We start from the raw sequence: 26,557 nt of genomic DNA, 5'->3' as shown, positions 1-26,557 counted from the left end.
CCACTTTCTTTGAAGAAGCCTGTTTGATGCGAGGTGTTTCTAGTTATGGGTGAATGAAATGCGAATTCAGCTGCGACGGACACCCAGCCCCTCTGAACGACTAATTAGATCCATCTGAGACGCTGCATCTAAAATTGCCTCAAACATTTCAAAGGAAAGCAATAGCCCGTCTTTTGAGAAGACTACATCAAAACATTTAATAAGAGCAGACACACATCGAGCTATTACAATGGCATTACTTTTAAAAACCACAAAACTTCATTAAAGTCGTGTGAAAAGTCTGCCTATCATTCAAAAAAAGAGTCAAACATTCAGAACAAGGTAGACTCCAACAGTCACTCCTTGAAACTTCCTCTACACTCGAGATAAGTCTCTCTAAAATTTGAAAAAACTGTGAGATGCTTTATTTTGGACACTTGGATAATATTTTTGACCACTCAGATGAACTAAGACTATCTAAATTTCCTAGATTGATTACTGCTTTTGGAATTTTAAACCAGGACTTTTGGTGATTAAGACAGTTCCATGGTTTACAAGAGCCAGCAGGAGGAGCTCACAACTTTTAAATTTTGTTGCTTCTGACAAAGTGTACCCTTAAAAACCACTGTCTTGGCTTCTGAGGGGTAAAGAAAAAGTATTCAGAAGTCAAACTTCTTCCACTCCACAGAGTAAACCATATTTTAGGACCTACCAACCACACCATTTAAATGTTACTTATTTCACTGGACTGAGGTTAAATGTGAATGTAAAATCAAAACTATTCTCATGAATTATTGTTTAATGAGATCAGAGGGGACACACTGCCTCGTGCACTTATGGAATTTTGAATAAATGTGAATTTACACTATTTTTAAAACAACTCAAGGCTGATTAAAGTATTAATTATTATATTTTATAGAGATAACTAAATTAGATGGCTGATTCAAAAAATGAAGGCTTCATTCTTATTACTATCCTCAGGATAAAAATATGGGAAACAATGTCAGGTTATTACACCAACAAAAAAAATAAAAGAACAAATACAACACCTCATTTGAATAGCAGGCCTCCAGTAACTGACAATATTTTACCCTAGTTTACCCAAATAGTGTTTTTTTTTTCTTTCAAGCACACTCAAGCTCAAAACTTCAGTGCCAAGTTTCAGTTTGTTAAAAATTTAATAGGACAGTTATGAAATCCTGGAAAATGAGTGTGGAGATTTAAAAAAAAAACCACACTAATGCTTGCATTTGCTAAATAACTACATTAACATTTAACTTCGTTCAGCATTTAAAATTGTTATTGGCCAAAAACTACATAAGTTTATTTCCATGTTAAACAGACAAGGTGTTGAATGAATTGAGATGTTTTGTTTAGCATTTAAAATTGTTATTGGACTAAAACTATGTAAGTTATTTTCACATTAAACAGATAAGGTGGTGTATGAATTGAGGTGTTTTGCTCAGCATTTACAATTGTTCTTGGTCTAAAACTACATAAGTTACACTATTCATGTATTTGATGGCTTCACCTTCTTCCTCCTGGTCAGACACCCTGAAAGCCATCATCTTTTCCTCACAAAACTTATTTTCTACCCTTTAATCATTACCGCTACTATTCCATGTCCCCACTCCTGTTTCTTTTCATTCTTTTTTTTAATGGTATTTGTTAAGCGCTTACTATGTGAAAAACACTGTTCTAAGCACTACGGTAGATATAAACTCATTCGGCCCCAATCCCTGTCCTACATGGGCTCACAGTCTAAGTGAGAGGGAGAACATTCATTCATTCAGTCATATTTATTGAGCGCTTACTTTATGCTGAGCACTGTACTAAGCGCTTGGAAAGTACAAGAACAGAAGATCTGAGGCACAGAGAAGTTAAGTGACTTGCCCAAAGTCCCACAACATGCAATTGGCAGAGCCAGGATTAGAACCCAGGTCCTCCCACTCCCAGGCCCGTACTCTTTCGACTAAGTCATGATGCTTCTTAAAGTGTAATGTCCAAAAGTGGATACAGGACACTAATAAGGGTCTGACCAGTACACAGTATGGTTAAAAAAAAAAAAAAACAACCAACAAAAAAAGCCTCCTTCCCAACTCTCAGAAGCCTTCCTCTGGCTAAAACCCTCAAGTCTACATCCAACACTATCCAGTACCGCACACTTTTTCAATAACAATATTAAATTGCTGACATACTAGTTTAGAGATCAATTTTACCAACAATTCCCCTCTCCTCAATGTTTCAGGACTTTCTTTACTAATGATGTGCCTATTCAACATGTCCCCACACCCCCGTTGGGTTTGTGTTCCTCTAAACTCTAATCTAGGCACACACCTAGATTATTGAAATTAATGCTCTGTTTGTAGGACCATTTCCCTAACTGTCAATCTAAGAATTCTAAACTAGTCTTCCAAAGTTTCCATCTGATTTAGAAGTCTTTGCAAATGCTATCAGCATGCTCTTGATTTCTTCAGTTCGATCATTCAATCAATTGTATTTCTCAAGAACTTACCATGTGCAGAACACTGTACTAAGTGTTTGGGAGAGTACCATATAAAAGAGTTGGTAAACATGCTCCCTTTCCACAACAAGCTTACAATCTAGAGGGTACGGGTATTAATAAGGCTATTAAACAGAATTGGCTCTTGAACTGATTCCTATTAGGCAGTAGTGGCTAGTGCTCTGCACACAGTAAGAGCTTAATAAATAATAATAATAATGTTGGTATTTGTTAAGCGCTTACTATGTGCCGAGCACTGTTCTAAGCGCTGGGGTAGACAGAAGGGAATCAGGTTGTCCCACGTGGGGCTCACAGTCTTAATCCCCATTTTACAGATGAGGGAACTGAGGCACAGAGAAGTTAAGTGACTTGCCCACAGTCACACAGCCGATATAAGTGAATGAATGAATCCCCTGAGTTTCACAGCCAATAATGATAATATGTCTGTTATCCTACTTCCCTAATTTGTCAATAGGAATAGTTCCTAGGATAAAAGCCAGAGCTTTACTGATGCTTAGAGAGACTACATCGAGTGCTTTTTCTTGCCTACGTAGCCTGCAACTATATCAAAAAGATCACATTTGTCTGGTACAATCTTATTACCACAAAGCCACGTTAGTTGCTTTCTAATATCTTCTGCTTTTCATGAGACTTGCAACTGATTGATAATCTGTTCTGGTAGTGACGTGAAGTTGCCAGGTCAATACTTTTCGGTACTACACTTTTTGTTTTCCTTTTTTAAAATGGACAAGACATTACTGCTTTTTCCAAACACTAGGGACAGCTATACACTTAGATGGAATTCTCAAAAATATTATTGGTGCCTCTGCACCAAAATATCAGGCTAATTCTATCCTGTCTGAAGCACTGAGTTCTCCAGGAGAAAGGCTATTTAAATATAAGGCAAGAAAGATATGAACTTTTATATCACAAAGCACTAGGCTTAAAATGCAGATGAAGAGAGTCAGTGGGATTATATTGAACACAAAAAAAGAAAAGTATCAGAGGCAGAATTTACAGACACAGCAGAAAAGACTATAGTCATTGATATTTACAAAAAGTTGACAGGCATGAAAAATAACTACTAAAGCATCAAAATTAGCTAGGCAGGTGGATACACTTGGAAGGGACAGTTTGGCCTCCTATAGCAATAATCTGTCATATTATACTATTACATTTTTCTCACGTGGAGCCCATTACACCTGTGCTCTGCAGTCTGCACTGCCTATCTATTAACTTCTGGGTACATTTCAAAGTGTTGATTTTCATTTAAGTACCTACATGATTTGAGTTCAGTTGCCTAAATAGTTACCTCTTTCTCTCAGTCTAACTGAAACCAGTCAGCATGAATTTAATGGCCCCTAAATTGGAAATCCAGGAGATTGGAGCATGTTGTTCTCCATGGAAGGCCTGCTTCTTAGAAATTCCCATTTCCTTCTGATCCAAAAAAAAGGGCTTAATTTTATTAACTTTCTAGGTTCAGTATTTGAGTCCTTCTTTCCCTAAATGACTTAAGAAATCATTTTGAATTATGATGAAATGTTTATCTAGGATTCTGTTCTTTGATGCACTTGAAAACTGAAATGTCAGATCTTTTTCATACACTAGAGTTTTGTTTTAATTTTTCTTTCAAAGTTGCCAAAATTCACAGGCTTTGTCATTGAGCTTTCCAGTGTTTTACACTCAAGAAAGTATTTTTTTACTATTTGTTAAATGCTTACTTTGTGCCAGGCACTGTACTAAGCGCTGGGGTAGATATAATAATAATAATAATAATGATGGTATTTGTTAAGCGCTTACTATGTGCAGAGCACTGTTCTAAGCACTGGGGTAGACACAGGGGAATCAGGTTGTCCCACGTGGGGCTCAAAGACTTCATCCCCATTTTACAGATGAGGTAACTGAGGCACAGAGAAGTGAAGCGACTTGCCCACAGTCACACAGCTGGCAAGTGGCAGAGCCGGGATTTGAACTCATGACCTCTGACTCCAAAGCCCGGGCTCTTTCCACTGAGCCACGCTGCTTCTAAAGGTAATGAGATTGGACACAGTCTCTGTCCCACATGGGGCTCACAGTATTAATCCCCATTTTACACATGAAGCTAACTGAGGCACAGAGAAGGGAAGTAACTTGCCCAAGGTCACAGTGCAGACAAGTGGCCGAGCCGGGACTGGAACCCAGAACCCAGGTTCTTCTGACTCCCAGGCCTGGGCTCTAGCCATAAGGCCACGCCACTTTGTTTCTACAGCTGGAGAGAGCTATAACAAGTTAGTGCTCACTTTAAATTGGTTTTTCTAGAGTTGTAAGTATACCCTATATAAATGACTGATTTTGAGTAAATGAATATGGCAGTGAGAAAGAAAGATACCCAGTTATGTTTCTCCATATACATATTTTCCCTTAAGATAGTCAAAAACAGCCAAAACCCAGAACATTTTTCTTCTCCAGAAGGGATCCAGGCCTCAGCAACCTCCAAAACACATCTCAAAGGGTGGAAGTTCAGACACTCCTTTTCCCTCCATCACTTCAGATTCTGCATGCTTCTTCTGCTGCTATGCCAAATCCCACATCTTACATCCTGCTGCTCTCCTCTGTCCATCCCCTCTGCTATAGACCCCAAGGCAGGGAGCTTAGGGAATGGAACAGTCAATTAGCCAACAGGAGACACTGCCCCTTATTTTTGGATTTTACAATCGAAAACAAGTAACAGTGGATTATAATAATTGTATTAATGGATGCATATGTTTGCGTGACATTCAACTGGGATCTGAGCTTTAATCATTTTGATGATAATATTTTCTCCCTCATTTGGCTGTCCCTTCATTTTAAGTAAAATGCCAATGATTTTGAAAATAATTTTCTGATTTACAAATCTCACAGTAATCAAACTTGCAGTAAATATGGCCACATTATTCTTACTTTAATTACAATTAATTAAATGGGCAAAGGCATTGGCTAAGGTTCAATATCCAATTAAGAACCAGTTTAATTAAGTAGGTATGAAATGCAATTTCACATGCCGACTTTCTTGTGTTTTCTAATATTATACCACATCATTACTTCCCAGTCCTTCCATAAGTCCTACTGAGATAGCCCAAATGCCTGCTCTTGTGGCCTATCAATCAATCGTATTCATTTATTATGTGCTTACTTTGTGAAGAACACTGTACTAAACTCTACCACGGCTAGACTGAAGAAAAGGAGGAAACGCTTAAACAGCTCATAATTGTCCTTCCTAGGAATACTGTTTTAACTAAAGGCTCCACAGAAAGTGCAGATTAAAAAGAAAGGAATTCTTTAAGTATTTCCTCCTCATCCCTTTCAATACAAAATGGACAGAGTAACTCAACTATTCCAAACTCCAAAGTTTCTTAATAACAAACCAAGCTGGAAGTTTCATCCTAAACAGAATTCCTCAGAAGAAGGCACTGAAATCAGGGGGTAATTCTGAAAGTCACTCGAAGCTTTAATTACAGCATTTGCTGCCACCAACGTAACAACAACCAGCAAAAATACTTGGTGCCTTTCATCTCAAAACGCATTTTATAAACAATCGACTGATTTTTATAACTTATTTTTATTCTTTGTTTAGTTGGTATAACCAGTTAGTTCGCTCTTAAGCACAACATGATTGAGACTCTCAAGAGAATACAGGTGCAACTGTGCAACCAATTAGATATGTAATTTTCTAGATTGCTTGGGCAGCATGTTCACATCTTTATAAAAATTCAGTGTTTGGATTGAAAAAATACTCTCAGAGAGACTCACTGAACAAAGTTAAATGTCATTACATCTGTGGGATTTCAGATATCTAAGTAGATCTGCCCATGTCAGGAGTCTACCCTGCAACGTTTGCCACGTTATATAGTATCTTGGTCCACTGGAACTTGCTTTGGAATTGAACTGCTTTTCACTAGAATCTCACATTACTAACATATGAATCCGAAATGATAGTAGAATGTAAAATGGGATGGGAATGACTGAAATCTTCAAGTGGGAGGAGCATTTGAGAAAGGTTTTACAGGTACATTAAAAAATTGATCAATATCAACATTACTCACAAAACTCAATTTATGTCTATGTGTTTCCTTTACAAACAGAAGAGTCAAAGCAGAGATTTCATAGTGGTGGTCCACAGGTGCCAAACTCTGGTTGAAGTGACTTTTGTGACTTTTAGATCTTAGGTACACCCTGAACATCACATTGTAAACAAAGAGCAATGGAAAAGAGTAACTATTTTTCAGACAATTCGTATCTAATTTTTTTATGAAGAGAGAATTTGAGAATGAGCAATATTCCAACATCTAAATCTCCAAATGACTCCCCTGTGATTTCAGGAAAGATTATCTCTGATCCTGAAAAGTTTCAAATTGTGAAATCACAGAAAAAAATTAAAGAAAGAAAAGTCTAGCAAATAGAGGAGAAAAAATTTCACAAGCACACAAATACAATATCCTTTCTTTCTATGAGGGAAAGAATTTAGAATGTGGAATGTAAATGATCTGAATTTTTCTACTTCTACTGCAGGAATCAAATAATGCGAGAATTTTGCCCCAACAAAATAAGGCAGTCCTAATAAACAAAAAGTATCTTTTGGAATACATGCCTCATGAATGCCCCAAATCACACATGTACTAATTCTAACCTATTCAACTCTATGCTTGACAATGCATGCCACTGGATTTCTCTGTGTCAATTCTAGGTTAATTTTTGTTCTGCATTCAAACAGCAGCAGGATAGGGCCTAGTGGACAGGGCACTGGCCTGAGTGTCAGAGGAATTGGGTCCTAACCCCAGCTTTGCCATGTATCTGTGTGATCTTGGGCAAGACACTTAACTCCTATGCACCTCAGTTATGTCATCCGTGAAGTAGGGATTAAGACTGTACCCCATGTGGGACTCAGCTTGTAACTCCTGCAGTGCTTAGTACAGTCTCTAGCACACAGTAAGCACTTAAATATCATATTTTTAAAAAACAGTATTTACCAGTGAAAGATGAAATACTCCACCTTAATGAGATTGAATTAAACTGTTGCGAGCCATCTGCATATCTAACATACTGAAAAAATCATTAATTATCATGCAAAACTAGCTCCTTCAACTAATAGCTTCAAGCATTCACGAGGAGATAAATTTTCACTTGGTAACTTCTTGGAGTGTTCTACAAGACCACCTCCTTAATTACCTGGAGACACTGAAGGCAAATAGGAATTGAAAGTTAATTGATAATCTCATAATAGCTGTTCCCTATATGAGCAGAAACAGGCGCAGCATCAAAGATCCATTTATCATTCAAAGAATTATGGAAGGTCTGACATGTCTTGTACTTTGAATAGATGGATAACTGGTTTCCAGAATGGGGAATTATTGCAATTATCCAGTGGTGGAAATTTCACTAATTATAGCTTGAGGAAGAGACCAGCTTATGCTTAAAACCTTTCAGATATTTCAGTGCGGGCTAAAAGAGTCAAGCTCTGTTCACTCATTTTACCCTTCCACCATCTCAGATGGAAGGAATTGGGGAGGGGGCACTAGAAAGTGTGTACTGGACAGAGTTAAATCAGTTCCCGGGTGACTACTGGCCTGGCTGCTACAGAGCCAGAATTTGGGTCCTGACACTCCCTAGGAGAGTACATCCTATCCCTCTATATGGTTCTCCAGAGACATTCTGGGGGGCGAGCAGGGAGGACACCCCACCAAGCTGCAGTTGCATAGACCTCCCCCATTCCGTTCCCCACTATCTCCCTATCTTTTCAGAGGCTGGGCCTAATCTAACCACCATTCCAGAGATAACCCTCGGTTTCTGCTCCAGGGTTTAACAGGGCATGGTGAAGGGGGTGGGGAACACACAGTGCTATCTGTCCTCTGGTGGCTTCCAGTGAGAACTCCCTGTGGGAATTCACGGCAGGAGCAAGAGAAAAGTGTGTGTTGTAGCTGGATTTGCCCAGGTAGCCCTAGAGCCCCACCTCCCCTCCTTTAAGCTACTCTCATCCATCCCCAGCATCCCAAAGCAGCAATGGAGGCATAGGACGAGCCTAAGTGATGAGTACCCTTTCCTTCCTCTTTCTCTCTCTCTCCCTCTTTCCCTTTCCACCCGAGTGTCAGGTGAACTCCCAGCCTTGGGTTCCTGGTATCCGGGGCTCGCATGCCCTCCCTTCCCCTTCTGAAAACTGAGTTGTGTTCTGCTAATGCCCCGGGGACTGCCTGACACGGTCCAAGGAGCAGAGCCAGGAAAAGCAGAGTCAGGAAAGCCAGTGGGCAGACCAGGAGCCATAGCCACTGGGCTGTGGGGAAGGCAAATAGGTTTCCTCCCACAGTTTCCCCAGTAGGGCAGTCACCCATGTTTACAGAAGTGGAGAAATTTTTACAGGCATTATGGACACAGTCTGGGGTAAGGCTGTTTTTATACAGGGTCCATTTATTTACAAAAAACTGGCAATCCTTTCATTCATTCATTCATTCATTCAATAGTATTTATTGAGCGCTTACTATGTGCAGAGCACTGTACTAAGCGCTTGGAATGAACAAGTCGGCAACAGAGACAGTCCCTGCCTTTTGATGGGCTTACAGTCTAATCGGGGGAGACGGACAGACAAGAACAATGGCAATAAATAGAGTCGAGGGGAAGAATATCTTGTAAAAACAATGGCAACTAAATAGAATCAAGGCGATGTACATTTCATTAACAAAATAAATAGGGTAATGAAAATATATACAGTTGAGCGGATGAGTACAGTGCTGTGGGGATGGGAAGGGAGAGGGGGAGGAGCAGAGGGAAATGGGGGGAAAAGAGGGTTAAGCCGCGGAGAGATGAAGGGGGGGTGGTAGAGGGAGTAGAGGGAGAAGAGGAGCTCAGTCTGGGAAGGCCTCTTGGAGGAGGTGAGTTTTAAGTAGGGTTTTGAAGAGGGGAAGAGAATCAGTTTGGCGGAGGTGAAGAGGGAGGGCGTTCCGGGACCGCGGGAGGACGTGGCCCGGGGGTCGACGGCGGGATGGGCGAGACCGAGGGACGGTCAGGAGGTGGGCGGCAGAGGAGCGGAGCGTGCGGGGTGGGCGGTAGAAAGAGAGAAGGGAGGAAAGGTAGGAAGGGGCGAGGTGATGTAGAGCCTTGAAGCCTAGAGTGAGGAGTTTTTGTTTGGAGCGGAGGTCGATAGGCAACCACTGGAGTTGTTTAAGAAGGGGAGTGACATGCCCAGATCGTTTCTGCAGGAAGATGAGCCGGGCAGCGGAGTGAAGAATAGACCGGAGCGGGGCGAGAGAGGAGGAAGGGAGGTCAGAGAGAAGGCTGACACAGTAGTCTAGCCGGGATATAACGACAGTCCGTAGCAGTAAGGTAGCCATTTGGGTGGAGAGGAAAGGGCGGATCTTGGCGATATTGAAAAGGTGAAACCGGCAGGTCTCGGTAACGGATAGGATGCGTGGGGCGAACGAGAGGGACGAGTCAAGGATGACACCGAGATCGCGGGCCCGAGAGACGGGAAGGATGGTCGTGCCATCCACGGTGATAGGGAAGTCTGGGAGAGGACCGGGTTTGGGAGGGAAGATGAGGAGCTCAGTCTCGCTCATGCTGAGTTTTAGGTGGCGGGCCGACATCCAGGTGGAGACGTCCCGGAGGCAGGAGGAGATGCGAGCCTGAAGGGAGGGGGAGAGGACAGGGGCGGAGATGTAGATCTGCGTGTCATCTGCGTAGAGATGGTAGTCAAAGCCGTGAGAGCGAATGAGTTCACCGAGGGAATGAGTGTAAATGGAGAACAGAAGAGGGCCAAGAACTGACCCTTGAGGAACTCCAACAGTTAAAGGATGGGAGGGGGAGGAGGCGCCAGCGAAGGAGACCGAGAATGACTGGCCAGAGAGGTAAGAGGAGAACCGGGAGAGGACGGAGTCCGTGAAGCCAAGGTGAGATAAGGTATGGAGGAGGAGGGGATGGTCGACAGTGTCAAAGGCAGCAGAGAGGTCAAGGAGGATCAGAATGGAGTAGGAGCCATTGGATTTGGCAAGAAGGAGGTCACGGTGACCTTAGAGAGAGCAGTCTCGGTAGAGTGGAGGGGACGGAAGCCAGATTGGAGGGGGTCCAGGAGAGACTGGGAGTTAAGGAATTCTAAGCATCGATTGTAGACGACTCGTTCTAGGATTTTGGAAAGGAAGGGTAGTAGGGAGATAGGGCGACAACTGGCGGGGGAAGTGGGGTCAAGAGCGGGTTTTTTTAGATGGGGGCTTGCAACTGTCACCCCTCCCTCAGCCCCACAGAATTTATGTACCTCAATCTGTGACCTTTGGACATTTGCTATTCTCCCCACCTTCTACCCCGCAGCTTTTATGTACATATCTTTAAATCATATATTATGAATCATTTATTCACATTAATATCTGTCTCTCCCTCTAGCTCATTATGGGTAGGAAATGTTTCCCAATTAGACTGTAAGACCCTCAGTGGGCAGGGATTGTCTCTATCTGTTGCCGAATTGTACATTCCAAGGGCTTAGTACAGTGTTCTGCACATAGTAAGCGCTCAATAAATACTATTGAATAAATACTATTGAATGAATGTTGTATACTCCCAAGCGCTCAGTACAGTGCTCTGCACAGAGTAAGCCCTCCATAAGTACAACTGAATGACTGAACCTTGGAATGGAAGGAAGCACACTGAAACAGCCTATTGATCCCTTAAAGGAAACGCGTCTGATCTAGGCAAACGAACAGAGACGTGAATTACAAATAAAAATCATGAAAAGCATGTGGAATTATTGTTTGCTGCTGGAGGTTCTTTTAGTTTAAATCTTAGAGCTCAAAATTGACGTAGGGCTCCCAGAATTCAGTAATTCAAGATTCCAATTATCCTCAAGGAATGGTAGGTGCAATTTAAGTTTGAAGTTACCATCTGAAGTCATGAGTTTGAGATCTACTGAAATTGCCCTTGCTACCTAGGGACCTAAATTCAATGATCAGGAACAATCACCTTTTTTTCTTCTCTTCTTTACACTATACAGTGTCAAATAGTGCAGAATGCTCATCCATCTAGCTCTAGGAAAGTAACATTTCTAAGCGAATATTTTTGGACATAAAGAATTCTCTACATTATAATGGCAGTAGTGGATTTTTAACCTTCCTCTTGAATTTTCTCTTTCAAAAATCATCACTAACACTTGCCTTTATTTTTTGAAGTTTTTCCTACATTTAGAAATGATCAGATACTTACTGAAGAACTGGTCTGTCCTCCATTACTCTTAATAGACAATTAAGAAAATTTGGAACAAGTCAAGAGGAGAGCCATGAAGAAAATTAAAGGTTAAATTAAAATTTTAAACTGACCAATGGCCTTTATAAACCACTAAGTGTTTCATAAAAGCAGTTTAATGATCTGCTATGTTTTATATAGCTCAGAAAGCATTTGCAAAGAGACAGTTTGTTGTTGCTTATACAGAGTAATTATTAAGCTGAACTTTCTCCGCAAGGATTAGAAGTGCATGAGTGTTAATGGTAAGTTATACAATTTCAGTGGTTTATATTGCTAAAAGTCTCTTCCTTTCAATCAAATCTGGAAGCCACAGTCAGAAGACAGCCTGAGCGATGTAAAACAACTCTCCATCTTAAGCGCTTCCACTTCTCCCTTGACTCCCTTTACTTCCTTTGCTTCCTTAATTATTCCACCCTTTTGGCCAAAGCAATGACTAATAATCACAGCTACTTCTGTCAGCCATACTGTGTAACTATGCCTTTTCATTTATTTATCATTTTTTGAGCACTTACTGTGTGCAGAGCACTGTACTGAGCACTTGAGAGAGTACAGCATGGTGTAGTAGACAGAGCATGGGACTGGGAGACAGAAGGGTTCTAATCCCAGCTTTGCCACCTGTTCTATGACCTTGAGCAAGTCACTTCATTTTTCTCAGCCTCAGTTACCTCATCTGTAAAATGAGGATTGATACTGCGAGCCCTACGTGGGGCAGGAACTGCTTCCAACCCAGTTTGCTTGTATCCAACCCCATTTACTTGCCCGAGTCCTTCCCATAGCAAGGAGAGTGTCTGTTCAAGTCAACAAACTGCATGTACTTTCCCTATAGCTTTCTGCATGCAAGCGTTCTCCTCCAGAAGACTGGCAGGATTATCTTGTGCCATAAAGAAAGAAAAAGAAGAAATGTGCTTGCTACTTTGATTTTTTAAAAATAGTCCTGCCTAATAATATCTGATATTGTCAGAGTTTGACTAATTAATGAGCTCTCTCAGGATTCTGGAGGGACCTTATTCCTAATTACGTGGCCCTCCTTGACACTCTATATGGCTATGCAAAGCCCCATCCTGGGAGTGGTTCCCAGGGCAGCCCAGTCTTTTAAGGTTCAGTGTCCTTCTGAACCAAAATTTTTCACTAAGAACACTCCCCTTTAACCTCAGCAGACCAGATACACAGATTTAACTCTACTTGTGTATATTTCCTTTCTATTCAGTCGACTGTATTTATTGAGAGCTTATGTTGGGCAAAGCACTGTACTAAGCGCTTGGCAATGTACTAAACGCTTTCTACTCAAAAGAGGATACCACTGAAAGTAGATATTAAGCTTGTTTTGGGCAGGGAACATGTCTGCTAATTCTGTTTTACTGTACTCTTTCAAGCGCTTAGTACAGTGCTCTGCCCAAAGTAAGTGCTCCATAAATACCACTGATTGAATGACTGATAGATATTGATCCATGGGGTGTAGCAAGGTCGATGCAGGAGAACAATCCCTACAACCTCACATATTTACAAAGACTGACCCTGATTTCGCTGGTGTATTCGCTGCTTAAGGAGCCTACTGGTGTCGTTAGCTTGCCCTCAATCTCACAATTCTCTCAAAGCTTCTTGTTTTTTTGTGATTTCAGCATATCAGGTTGTTCACTGCAATTGTCTCCTTACATTCAGCTGTGAATGATCGTGTTTCTGAAGGTAAGCTTTTACTACATCTTTAAAGTGTTTCCCTGTTTTCCTGGAAGTTGCTCTGTTTCAGCTTGCCATTCAACAGCTATCTGGATATCTTACTCTCACCCATTCTCCTAACACATCCCACCCAGTAAAGCTGTTCTGGCCTGAGCAGAGCTCTGATGCTTAGAGACTGACTTGCAATTTCACACTGCGTATGGCACATAAATAACACTCAAAAAGCCAGACGTGACGAGCCCAAGTTTCACAAACATTGGGAAAAAAAAAAAACCAACATCGCTCTGTAGATTTCCAGTTTGTTCTGAAATTTGCTACCACATTGTTGCTCTCTGACACTCTCTGAAAGGAGATGCTAGCTTTGACTATGTTTCCTAGTTTATCATTTCATTGCTGATCACTGTGCTGCTTAAGTAATGGAATTCAGTTATTGTTCATTCATTCAATGAATCGATCCGTAGAATTTGAGAGTTTACTGTATGCAGACCACTGTACTAAGCCCTTGGGAGAGAAGAGAAGTAGTGGGGCTTAGTGGAAAGAGCACGGGCTTGGAAGTCAGAGGATGTGGGTTCTAATCCCGGCTCAGCCACTTGTCTGCTTTGTGACCTTGAGCAAGTTACTTAACTTCTCTGTGCCTCAGTTACCTCATCTGTAAAGTGGGGATTCAAAGTGAGAGTCCCATGTGGGACAACCTGACTACCCTGTATCCACCACAGTGCTTAGAACAGTGCTTGGCACATAGTAAGTGCTTAATAAATATCATTATTATTATTACTACATACAACAGTGTTAGTAAGCATGCTCTCTGCACCCTAAGATCTTACAGAAGGGGGAGACAGATGTTAATAAAAGTAAATGTTATGGATCTGTGTATAAGTGCGGTGGGGTTTATATCAAGTGCTTAAAGGCTACAGGTATAACTGCACAGATGATGTAGAAGGGCAAGGGAATAGGAAAAGAGAGGGCTTAGTTAGGAAAGCCTTCTTGAAGGAGTTGTGATTTTAACAAGGCTTTGAAAGTGGGGAGAGTGGTAGCTGTCATATAAGGAGGAGAAGGGAGTTGTGTAACCCTTTCTTTTGTCAGGATTATACAAGATTACAAAGAGTTGTTGACAGATTTCCTGTTTTGCTGAAAGCAGCTCTTTGATCTTGGAGCTATTTTCATCCAACCAGGTTTTGCACTATCAACTAGATGACTACTTCAACTATAAATACAAGTAGGTGGCCAATATGTTGAGCCACCAACTTAATTCTTGATTTTGTAAAGGGATCCAACAGACCATAGGACCTGACTTGGATGGTTTTTCCAGTAGTAGTGTGAGGTTGAACCAGGACATCCATTCTCTCTTGCCAGATCTCACTGTGACTAACAGCACACACCAACTGGAGAAGTACAGACTGAGGCCAAGAGACAGAAATGACCTACAAAAGGTATTATTTAGCTCTTACTTTTTTTTTCAATCTCGAGGCATCTTTTGAGTCCAATTAACCTATTCAGCAGAAGGGAAAAGAAATCTCCTGTACAGCTGGGTGAGCAGCTCCATTCCACAAAGAACTTTCAAACTGTTTCCTCTGACTCAGGAAGGACAGAAAGAGCTGCCAAACTGGAGCTAGATTGAGCACTAACTTGATGTGGGCAGGGAATGTGTCTGTTTATTGTTTCATTGCACAAGCGCTTAGTATGGTGCTTTGCACACAGTAGGTGCTTAATAAATATGATTATTCAATTGTATAAATAAATGAATAAATGAGAGTGACCTCCCAAATGGACCCAATTGTTCCACACGGCTTAACAAAAGAACCTCATCATCCTCCTTTTCCAAAAATAAAAGCTATGGCAGCAAGCAGTCTGGCCACTATTCTCCACTCCCTACCACCCTAGCCGTAAATAAAGGACAAAGACAGCAAGACTATCTATCTATCTTCCTAAGAAGCAGCACGGCTTCTAGTAAGTAATAGATACAGCACGGGCCAGGCAGAAGGTCATGGGTTCTAATCCTGGCTCTGCCACTTGTCTGCTGTGTGATCTTCGGCAAGTCACTGTACTTCTCTGGGCCTCAGTTACCTCCTCTGTAAAATGGGGATCGAAAGTGTGAGCCCCACGTGGGACATGGATTTACTTGAATCCACTCCAGTGCTTAGAACAGTGTCTGGCACCAAGAAAGCACTTAGCAAATACCATAATTATTAAGACTACTGTTCCCACTGGCCATGTGGAGTCCTAAATGGTCAACAGGTTGGAAAAGTGGCAGTTGGAGTAGGTTACCTGGAGAAGCAAAAGCTAAATAGGAAATCAATTACGGTCATTTTTTAAAAATCAATTGCTCAATTGTATTAATTGAGCACTTATTGTCTGCAGTGAATTGCACTAAGCACTTCAGTGAGTATAATATAACAGAGTTGGTAGACATGTTCCCCGCCCAAAATGAGCTTAGAGTCTAGCTGGCAAGGCAGACATTAATATAAATTTAAAAAATTATGGACATTCATATAAGTGCTGTGGGGCTGAGGGAGGGGTGAATAAAGGGTGCAAATTCTAGTGCAAGGATGATTTATGTGGGAGTTGGAGAAGAGGAAATGAGGGCTTAGTCGGGGACTGCTTACTCTCCTATTTAGTGCTTGAACTTGATAACTGTCTCCAAATATAGGAACAGTTCCTATTATAAGGATATTCACCAGTTCTTCACATCTAGAGAGACCCAAACAACAGAAAATAGGCTTAACTATAAAAAAAAAAAAGAATTTAGTGAAGAAGAATAGATAACCATCTGTCCTGGATGATTTAGTCATTCACCTACTTAGCAGGCACAAACTGGATAAAGAAACAGCATGGCCTAACAGGAAGAGCCAGTCCTGGAAGTCAGAGGACCTTGGTTCTAATCCAGCTCCATCATTTATAGGCTATGTGACCTTGGTCAAGTCACTTAACTTCTCAATGCCTCAGTTTCCTCATCTATAAAGTGGGGATTAAATCCCACTCTCTCCTACTTAGAGTGTAAGCCCCAATTGTGACAGGGACTATGTCCAACCTGATTATCTTGTAATAATAATGTTGGTATTTGTTAAGCGCTTACTATGTACAGAGCACTGTTCTAAGCACTGGTGTAGATACAGGTAATCAGGTTGTCCCACGTGAGGCTCACAGTCTTAATCCCCATTTTACAGATGAGGGAACTGAGGCACAGAGAAGTGAAGTGACTTGCCCCATAGTCACCCAGCTGACAAGTGGCGGCGCTGGGATTAGAACCCATGACCTCTGACTCCCAAGCCCATGGTCTTTCCACTGAGCTACGCTGCTTCTCAACCCCAGTGTTTGGTAAGGTACGTGGCACATAGTAAATGCTTGACAAGTACCATAATTATTATAAAGATGATCTCGAGCTCCCTGCAAAGATTCTATACCTAAGCACCATCAGAGCATAACTAACAGCCAGTCCCTAGGTTTTTTGTGTGTTTTAGAGGTTTCTAAGGCCACAACATTTGAAAAAGAATAATGTAGCCACATAGAGTTTAACTGATTTTGTTTCTGGGATTATAAAAACCTTGCCAACAAATATAAAAATATTCATCATACATAAAAACTCTTTCCAGTCTACCCTGAAAGATACACAAACAGGAAAGCCATATACACTATTTCTTGCTTGCCATAAGCTGTTACTTGTCCTGAGCAAAAAGTCAAATAGATATTTGTAAGACTGCTCTAAAAAAGGGATACCATATGGAGGGGAAATGCTAAATGGAGAGGGATGGCAGATGGGCAGTTTCACTGTTCACAATATAATTTAGTTGCTAAATTCTGTAATTGTTTTCATGAGACGCCTCTGAATGTGGAATACAAGCCACCACAAAATCCCTTTAGATTTCTACATCTACTCTCTTCTAGCTCCACTGCCCCCCACTGACATATACACATCTGCCCCACTTCCCCAAAGTCTCTGATGTACTGGCTCCCTTCACATGGTAAGCTCTATATAACAAGTTGGATTTAACTTGTCCCTCCCTTTTCACTGCATCTCTGTATTTAAACTAAATGCCTGTCCTTAAGACCTCGGATCAATCAATCAATCATGTTTATTGAGCACTTACTAGGTGCAGAGCACTGCACTAATCTCTTGGGAGAATACAATTTAACCGAGTTGGTAGACACGCTCCCTGCTCACAATGAGTTATAGTCTGGAGGATGGTTTGCGAATGGCAAACACTAATAACATCGGTTGCCCGGTTTTCACAAAAAACCACATGGAATATTTTGGCAGTGCCGAGATGTAAATCCACAATGCAAAATATTTTGAAGAGCTCAAAAACATAACAATTTTACTGATTCAATATATTTTGATTACTTCGTAAATATTTTTAGTTCTGTTTCCCCTGTTAAAGCCTAAGTTCCTTGTGGACGAGGAATGCCCCATTTCTTAGGTGCTTCCCGAGGCCTTTCTACAGTGAGTGCTACAAAAAGGCTCTCTGTACTAATGTTTCTCAAAAGCATTCAAGATATCACTACCAAATCTATCCCTCGCCTACACTGGCATTACATGATCTCTGTTCTCATTTATAGCTTATCTCCTAATGGCCAATTTTTCTAAACTGCAAAATAATTTTAGAGTCCAACAAGAGTTTGTTCTCTAAACATTACCCATCTAGAATCTTTACCAAGAAAATACCTGCGGTATCAAAGACTGGAATATTCTGCTGAAGGAGATCAAAATTTTACCATCAAAAGCATTTATTACTTTACTTACTGCATGGAGAGTACTATACCAGACAATTGGAGAACATAAAATAAGAGTTAAAAAAGTGTTCCTTATCCTTTAGGAACTCAATGGTTTCCTAAACAACCAGATAATGGCACTGGTTAGGTTTATTTTTAGACAAAGTGCACTGTAATCTTTGCATTACAGGCTCAATTTTTATTATGTGAAGCATCAATTTTTGAAAATTCATTTCCCATTTCTGATTTTTGATCAGGCAATGAAAAATTTCAACCAAGTCTAGCTACCAGAGGCATTAGAATGTAGTCTACTGTAATAGCACTTAGTACAGAGCTTTGCACACAGTAGGCACTCAATACTAATGAATGAATAAAATAATCATATCAACGTCTTGGAGTAGGTTATATTAAAATCTATCAAACCAAAAAGACACAGTAGTCTCTCAGCAAATACTTTCAACAAAGAAACATAAACACTTCCAAAAATTAATGTACAACTGTCACTTATCACTTAGCTTTAGTTAAAAACACAGTCAAATGTTACCAGTTTTAATACTTGGAAACATATTTCAAGATCTTTGCATTTTTCCTTTGCCTTTTCCATAAAGTTTAATCTCTGAAAAGGCAAAAGAAAAATGTCACAAACATCTGATAAAGTCTTTATTTAGATCCTGATTAAAGCCCTGAGTTTACTGTACTCTCCCAAGTGCTTAGTACAGTGCTCTGCACAGAGTAAGTGCGCAATAAACTTGATTGATTTCTACAGTGCATAGCAAAAATGTACCTAAATCAATATCAAGATGACAAAAGTTCAATTTCAAAAGTTCAAAAGTTCAACCTCAGAAAGATAAAACAAACATGCAACCGAATTATCACTGAAAGGATAAAAGTGATCTGAGGCACACATTATTCCAATTTCTACCTATTCATATAATCTATTTCTAGCAGAAGAAAAGAAAACTCACGGAGAATTCTGATTCATTCTTTGACGCTACGATGCTATGAATTTCATCTCCCAACTTTACTGACAGCTCCCAGTTCTTCATTTGTGGTTTAAGAATAGGAATCCTGAAATTTTTCAAAAAGGAGGATGAGGGTGTTAAAAAATATTTTCAAATAGTTCCTCTTTCACTAATATTAGACAAAAAAAACCCAGATAGAAAAACTATTAAGGATCACACATTTCATAATATTAGATTCATATACTGAAGACAAAATGATGAATTTCTCAAAGAGCCTCTATATATTTTTGGAATGAGACATCCCAAAGCTAACGCTTTCATTATCTGACTTCATTTACAATTATAAATAAGAAACGGTAAATCTAAGTAAAAAGTAAAGAATTACAAACTCCATATCTACTAAGGCACTCGAGAGAAATGTATTCAAAATTTAAGCTTCGTAGATGAGTTAATTATACTTTGAGTTTTGTCTACAATAGTTGGTGTAATGAGAAAATAATGGAACACAATCAGTTGTTTCAAGTTCTGAAAGTGTTAGAAATCCCACTAAATTATGTGCCAATTTAACTGGGGCCAAATTACTCCAAAATCCTGGCATAATTAACAAAGAGGAGAGATACTGTAGATTATGATATTTCTTTTTTAACAGTCATTATCTCAACATTCTGCTAATGGTTTAAGAAGAAGTATTTAAAAAACTAACTTCCAGCACTTTAACTCATGGGTAATTTTTTTTAGGTATAGGTATAGAGTGCTCCTTAGTGTATGAAGGTTGATGTTCAGGTGTGTTTTTGACATGGCAATACCTATGAACAACTGTGCTTAGCTGTGTAAATGTGTTTACCTCTTGCAGTTATCAGTGCTTTTAATCTATCTCTTGGTCTCCAGATTTCCAGGCATATTTCAAATAAGCAGCCTCTTTTCCAACTGCCACACAAATTAAACGTTCCCATCTTGTATCCTTTCTCTAGCCCTCCCCATTTCTGCCATTTCAGCACTTCCACATCACCTAAGCACTTGGGTACTCCTCCTAATTTCCCAAATAATTTCAATATAAATTTGTTAAACTCCGGCAAAAACAAGTATCGATGACAAAGGAATGAACTAGATCCTAGATCTTTTCCAATACTAGCAATTTTTAAATATCTTCTTATAGACCAGAAAAGGCAATTTAACTAAAAAAATTATGGGCTGAAAATGTGATCCTTGTTTTATTATTTAGAATTTCATTCTATGAAAAAACAGATCGTTTAGTCTCTTAAAATACAAACTTCTTCAGAAGTCTTTGTTACATCCCTGGAAATAGTTTATATAGCCTTATTTAAATAATTTTTCTATTACAGATGTAAATATTTAGTTTGCCTTTGAATTTAAGTAACCTTATTATTAACCCGCAAGCCAATGAATGCAGTAAGGTCGTATGTGTATATCTGGAGAACAGAGTTTGTTCTCTCAAAGGGCTAATATTGTGTTTAATGCTGTGAGTTTTAGTAGTAATGATAGTATTTAATGAGCCCCACTGGGTGCAATGCACTATACTAAATCTTGAGACGTATGATTCACATTGCGTAGCCACGAGGGGATTATACTCTGGAGAAGAAGAGACACAAAAATATTTACAAACAGAACAATCAATTTAATAAATAATTGTATGTGCAATTGAATACAAATCCATATACATAAAGGCTGAGAAGAGTAAAAGTAGGAAAAAAAGCACTGGAAAGGTTGATTGGTATAAATGGTGCTAGATTGCCGGGAATTCACTGAGGAAGGCATGTAGGAGAAGATGAGCTTTTGAGGAGTCTCTGAATATGAGGAGGGCTGTGATGTAATAAATTTGCAGGAAGAGAGAGTGCAGATCAAAAGGCATTCATTCAATCATATCTATTTAGCAATTACTGTGTGCAGAGCACTGTACTAAGTACGTGCGAGAGTGCAATAGCAACAAACATACACATTCCCCGCCCACAACAAAGCTTACAGCCTAGAGATAAGATTTTTTTTCCCAAGTGCTTAGCAGGAGAGTCAAGAGTGAAGTACAGTGTGATGTTCTCTATGGAAGAATGAAGAGATCAGATTGGTGGGGGTAGGTAGCAGTTGAAGACTTCTTAGAACAATCTTTAGCTTCAATTATTCTATATCTAGCCAGGCCGGAAAACACAAAGTCAGTCACTCCTTCCTCCCTTCAGAGTTGATATATAGAGTCAGTTATCTCTTATCAAAGAGGATAGAAAAGCAGCGTGGCTCAGTGGAAAGAGCCCGGGCTTGGGAGTCAGAGGTCATGGGTTCTAATCCCGACTCTGCCACTTGTCAGCTGTGTGACTTTGGGCAGGTCAATTCACTTCTCTGGGCCTCACTTACCTCATCTGTAAAATGCAGATGAAGACTGTGAGCCCCAAATGGGACAACCTGATCCCCTTGTATCTCCCCCAGCGCTTAGAACAGTGCTTTGCACATAGTAAGCCCTTAACAAATGCCATCATCATCATTATTATTATTCTTATTCTGTTGCTGGTGAGACATTGCTCATTTGGGTGGGTGGAGTTGAAAAATCTAAAATTCAACCACACTCCATGCCACAATCAATCCCTCGATTAATGGTCCCATCTAAGGGCTCGTTTCCTATCTCAATCAATGGTATTTAATGAGTGCTTACTCTGTACAGCGTACAGCACTCTACTAAGTGCTTTGTAGAGTACAATACAACAGAGTTGGTAGACAAACTCCCTGCCCACAATGAGCTTAGTCTTGTCGGGGAGGACTCCCCTTGCTGTTTGTATTGTGTGTAGCTTTTAACACCACTGGCAGCATTGGCTCTGGACTAAAAGGACACCCTCCTCAAAAAATTTAAAAGAACTTAGAGGGACCTAAGCATTTCTAACTTGTGAATTAGACGTCTAAGACCTACCAGGCACCTGATTCATGACATAGAAGCAGAACTGCCTTCCGCACAAAAGTTGCTGCTCTGCCTTCGACACAAAGGTTGTAGGGTTGTAGGTCTTGGACAACTAATTTACATGTTAGAAATGCCTGCTGCGTGACCTTGGTGAGTCACTGCCTTCTCTGTACCTCAGTTTCCTCATCCTTAAAACGGGAATTAAAATACCTGTTCTGCCACCTACTTAATAATAATAGAGTGCTTACTATGTGCCAAGCACTGTACTAAATATATACAAGACCATCAAGTGCCACAGGGGGAGCATAATCTAAGTAGGAGGGAAAACAGGTGTTGAAATCCCCATTTTACAAATGAGGGAACTGAGGCATACAGAAGTTAAGTGACTTGCCCGTGGTCACAAGAAGGTAAGTGGCAGCGGGGGGATTAGAACCCAGTTCCTCTGACTCCCAGGACAGTGCCATTTCACATTAGGCCATCTTGCTTAAACTGTGAGCCCGATGAGGGACAGAGACTGCATCCAGCCTGATTATCTTGTTTCTACTCTAGCATTTAACATGGTTCTTGGCACATAATAAGTCTTTAACTGTAACAATTATTCTAACAATCATAATAATCTCAGATAATAACCCGCAGTTCAGTTTCCAACATCTACAGTGACCCCTAACTGTGGCTACTCAAAGCAGGGAGTATGTCTGTCATATTGTATTGTACTCTCCCAAGAACTCAGTAGAATGCTCTGCACACAGTAAGCGCTTAAATGACTGACTGACCTGACTGACAAAATTTCTGCTCAGTGAGGCATAGTGCCTGATGCTGATCTAGATCAGAGTTGCTCAGATCTCAAGAACCTGGGATTTACTCTTTCTGACCCCTGCAAGCAGCAGAATGAGGGGGCAAAAGTCAAAACTGATGTTCAAAATGCATGTTTTACATTTCAAATAAAGCAAATCTCTCAAACATATTTCACAGCCACAAAAATGATAGAGCCCCTGTTAATTAGCCAGGTGGCATGTGTGAAAATCACAGCATTCACCTAATGTTGAGGGGCTCCTTACAGTATCAAGTGCAATGAAATTTGGAATACCCAAGCTATTAGGTCACAGCTCTTACTCTCAGGAAGCACAATCTATATTTCCTAGACAAAGAACCGTATTCTTCATTTTTTTCGGTCCCTTTCTGGATTTCATTCCCTTTGCATTTTCTTCTACCATTCCCTGCTGCTCCCCTCCTCCTCCCTCCTAGGAGAAACAGACAGAGAGAGAAAAACTAAGAGAGAAGGTCAGAGATAGACCTCTCAAGAGAGAAGCAAAAGAGTGAGTCAGAATAAGACAAGTTTTAATGACATGAAGGGGGCGGGGGGCGTGGGGAGGAATGGGAGAAAGCAGTAAAACCCTTTCTCTTTTTCCAGCTCCCTTTCTTCCCTTAAGGAACAGACAGCTGGACAGACAAATATCTAGGGGAAGGAAGGCATAGAGACGGCGGCAGCAATCACGCAATCGAAGGTATTTGTCAAGTACCTACTATGTATAGAATACTGTACTAAGTGCTTGGGAGAGTACAATACAACTGAATTAGCGGACACATTCCCTGTCCATAAGGTGTAGAGGGCCCAGGACCTCATGGAAAGGTGTAGAGGGCCCAAGACCTTCGAGGGCCCCATGTGCCTTATCCTTGGTGCTGGGAGATAGGGTAGAGTTGTACCTGCTCCCAGTTCCAATCTATCCGTCAACTAAGCGATCATATTTACTGAGTGCTTACTGTGTGCAGAGCACTGTACTAAGCACTTGGGAGAGTATAATATAACAGAGTGGGTAGACACGTTCCCTGCCCACAATGAGCTGATAGTTTAGAGGGGGAGGCAGATAGTAATATAAATTACAGATATAATAATAATAATAATGTTGGTATTCATTAAGTGCTCACTATACGCCAAGCACTGTTCTAAGCACTGGGGTAGATACAATGTAATCAGGTTGTCCCATGTGGGGCTCACAGTCTTAATCCCCATTTTATGGATGAGGTCACTGAGGCATAGAGTAGTTAAGTGACTTGCCCAAGGTCACACTGCTGACAAGTGGAGGAGCCGGGATCAGAACCCACAACCTCTGACTCCCAAGGCCATGCTCTTTCCACCAAGCCACACTGCTTCTCAAAGATATGTACATAATTGCTGTGGGGCTGAGGATGGGGTGATTAAATGCGAGGGTGACGCAAAAGGGAGTGAGAGAGGAGAGAAAATGGGGGCTTTGTCAGGGAAGGCCTGGCTTCAATGTGGAAAACCAGGATACCCTTCTGTCATGATTGGTGGGTTTCTGCAGGTTAGTTATTGATTCCCTGCTCTAGGCTAAGGGAACGTTAAACTGAATTGGTTCAGCTCTCAGAGAGAATCTAACTTGGGGTTTCAGGAAGGCAAGAAGCATCTTCTAAAAAAAGCTTCCCCCTCCCTTCTGCACCAGCTGAAGGGATGTTATTCTTCCTCTGATGAAAAAATAATAGTGTCCTTCCAATGATGGCGTCCATGGGCCCATGAATACTTCTCGGGGGCTGCCTTTGGTAGAGAAATCAGCATGGCTTGGCCTGGGAGTCAGAGAACCTAGATTCTAAACTCAGCTCTGCCACTTGCCTGTTCTGTGACCCCGGGCAACTCATTTCACTACTTTGCGTCTCAGCTTCCTCAACTCTAAAATGGGAGAGTCATCAATCAATACCTGTTCTCCCTCCAGACTGTGAGGCCCCATGCCAAACCTGATTGATTTGTATCTGCTCCAGCACACAGAATAGTGCCTGACACATAGTAAGTCCTTAACAAATCCCATTTAAAAAAAATAAAATTGACTCTACATCTTTTTTTTTCCTCCCAGTGAAATTTCAAGTAGAGAACTACATCTTGGGCAGGAGTCACTTGAACTATTTACTCCCTGTTCTGCTCTGCCTCTCTCTACAGCTTCCAAAGCCACAATCAAGAGGTGTCACAGGAACCTGCACAATCACAGCCATGATAATGTTACAATTGCTGGTTGTGTGTACCCATCTCTGACCTGAGCCTCGAGCGGTGAAATGACAACTGGGTCTTAAAAAGCACTGAAACCTGCTTTCTACCAGTTTCTTTGTTTTGTTTTTAAGAAAAACCTGCAGTTTAAACTTTAAGGGTGTTTTCATTTTAATTCTCAAGGTACTCATTACTAAATAAACTTGGTACCCTCTGAGCCAGTCTCACCGTTGAGGTTCACAAACTCATTTCTATATTCCCTATTTTTGTTCTCCCGAGAGAACAAAGTTTTTTAAAGTCTTGAATATTTTCTTCAATTAATATGTCACAATTGCAAGGACACAAAGAAAGCTGTGTTTCCTTTAATATAGTATTTTCAGCAAGGGTGACAGCCTATCTGATCAAAATTTCCATTCATACTCTTTTTTCTTTCCCTGCAAAACTGAGATCAATTAAGTCAGTGTGGCTGAGTTCCAAACAAGCGCCTAAAGTTACCACACATTTCCAAAAGCAAATCGAGTCAGGCTTTTGACCCGATGCTTGCCCACTTTTCTTGCCATCACCTAATCAGCCTAGACTTGCACAGTAAAATTATAATTTTTTTAGAGGGTGGGTTGAAAAAAACCCAACTCGAGCTTGGCAGTGATTATGTAATAGACCTTAAGAAAATACCCTTAAGCTTACAGCATCATGAAAGGCCAGAGAAATTTCTTCACTTAGTGAGGGCGAGTTATCATTCCATAAAAAAAATCCTAAAAATGCCCATTAAATTAACAATATATTATTTCAGGCAAGTTCAAAGTCTTATTCCAAATAGTGTCTCCAAGTGTCAAGAATTATAGGCATTTCAAAAGCACATTATTGTGATACTCAGTAAAGCTGTTTTTCAATTGCGTGATTACCTATTCAGCAGTAAAATAAAAGTGAAATATTGACTTAAAACAATGTTAATGGTCAAAGAATCATTAAGAAATCCTTCATCATAACTTTCACAGCGGGTTCCCTGTAAAATGATCAAGAATAATATGCTGGATTCTGTAGCCACCGAGGTCAGTTTCTGCATACAAATCTTTGCAGGGGAAAGAAAGACCTTCAGAAAGTGGGCCATTCATCTGAACCAAGTTCAGAGAATTTCCATCACTGTGAAAAGATATGTTATGCAAGCACATAGATGTATTCAGTGGGGGTAGACTGAACCAGCTACATGGAGACTACAAAGGAGCCCTCCCATGGTTCATGAATAAGTTGAGGAAATGATCAGAAAAAAAAAAGAGAGAGATGTTTAGACAGATGGCCCACTTAAAATGCCTGGGACAGGGCATAAGCAATTTTAATGAAACTTTAGATCTAGCATATGAATTGTTTCTTATTTTCCCTCCAAAAATCTTAAGGAGCCCAAAACAAATTTAGCAGTTCACTGGAGGGTCCATTTGAGGATGTTACGGGGAGTAGGGGAAGCCACACATTTAGGCATTATTGGTTTAATATTTCCTATTAAGAAAAGTCCCTCATAGAACCTTTAGAAATCAAGATGAATATAAAAGCAAGGAATGGCTAGATTAAAGGAATTATAAACAGAAGACTTCTGCCAAGTAAAACTAAAATCTAAGCCT

At 40.5% G+C, this 26,557-nt stretch overlaps 1 protein-coding gene across 4 annotated transcripts in view; it reads right to left on the bottom strand.

Moving 5' to 3' along the window:
- PCCA (propionyl-CoA carboxylase subunit alpha) overlaps window positions 1-26,557 on the bottom strand; it is a 323,266-nt gene that overhangs the window by 96,086 nt on the left and 200,623 nt on the right. For all 4 annotated transcript variants that reach the window (XM_029073673.2, XM_029073672.2, XM_029073674.2 and 1 more), the window contains one exon: window positions 19,060-19,162. In XM_029073673.2, coding sequence (XP_028929506.1) covers window positions 19,060-19,162 — 103 coding nt within the window. The remainder of the gene's footprint in view (window positions 1-19,059; window positions 19,163-26,557) is intronic.

The sequence above is a fragment of the Ornithorhynchus anatinus genome, chromosome 10 (assembly GCF_004115215.2).
Source record: "Ornithorhynchus anatinus isolate Pmale09 chromosome 10, mOrnAna1.pri.v4, whole genome shotgun sequence".
Classification (NCBI taxonomy): Eukaryota; Metazoa; Chordata; class Mammalia; order Monotremata; family Ornithorhynchidae; genus Ornithorhynchus; species Ornithorhynchus anatinus.
Note: the sequence above shows the minus strand (reverse complement) of the source record. Positions and strands in the feature narration are given on the sequence as shown.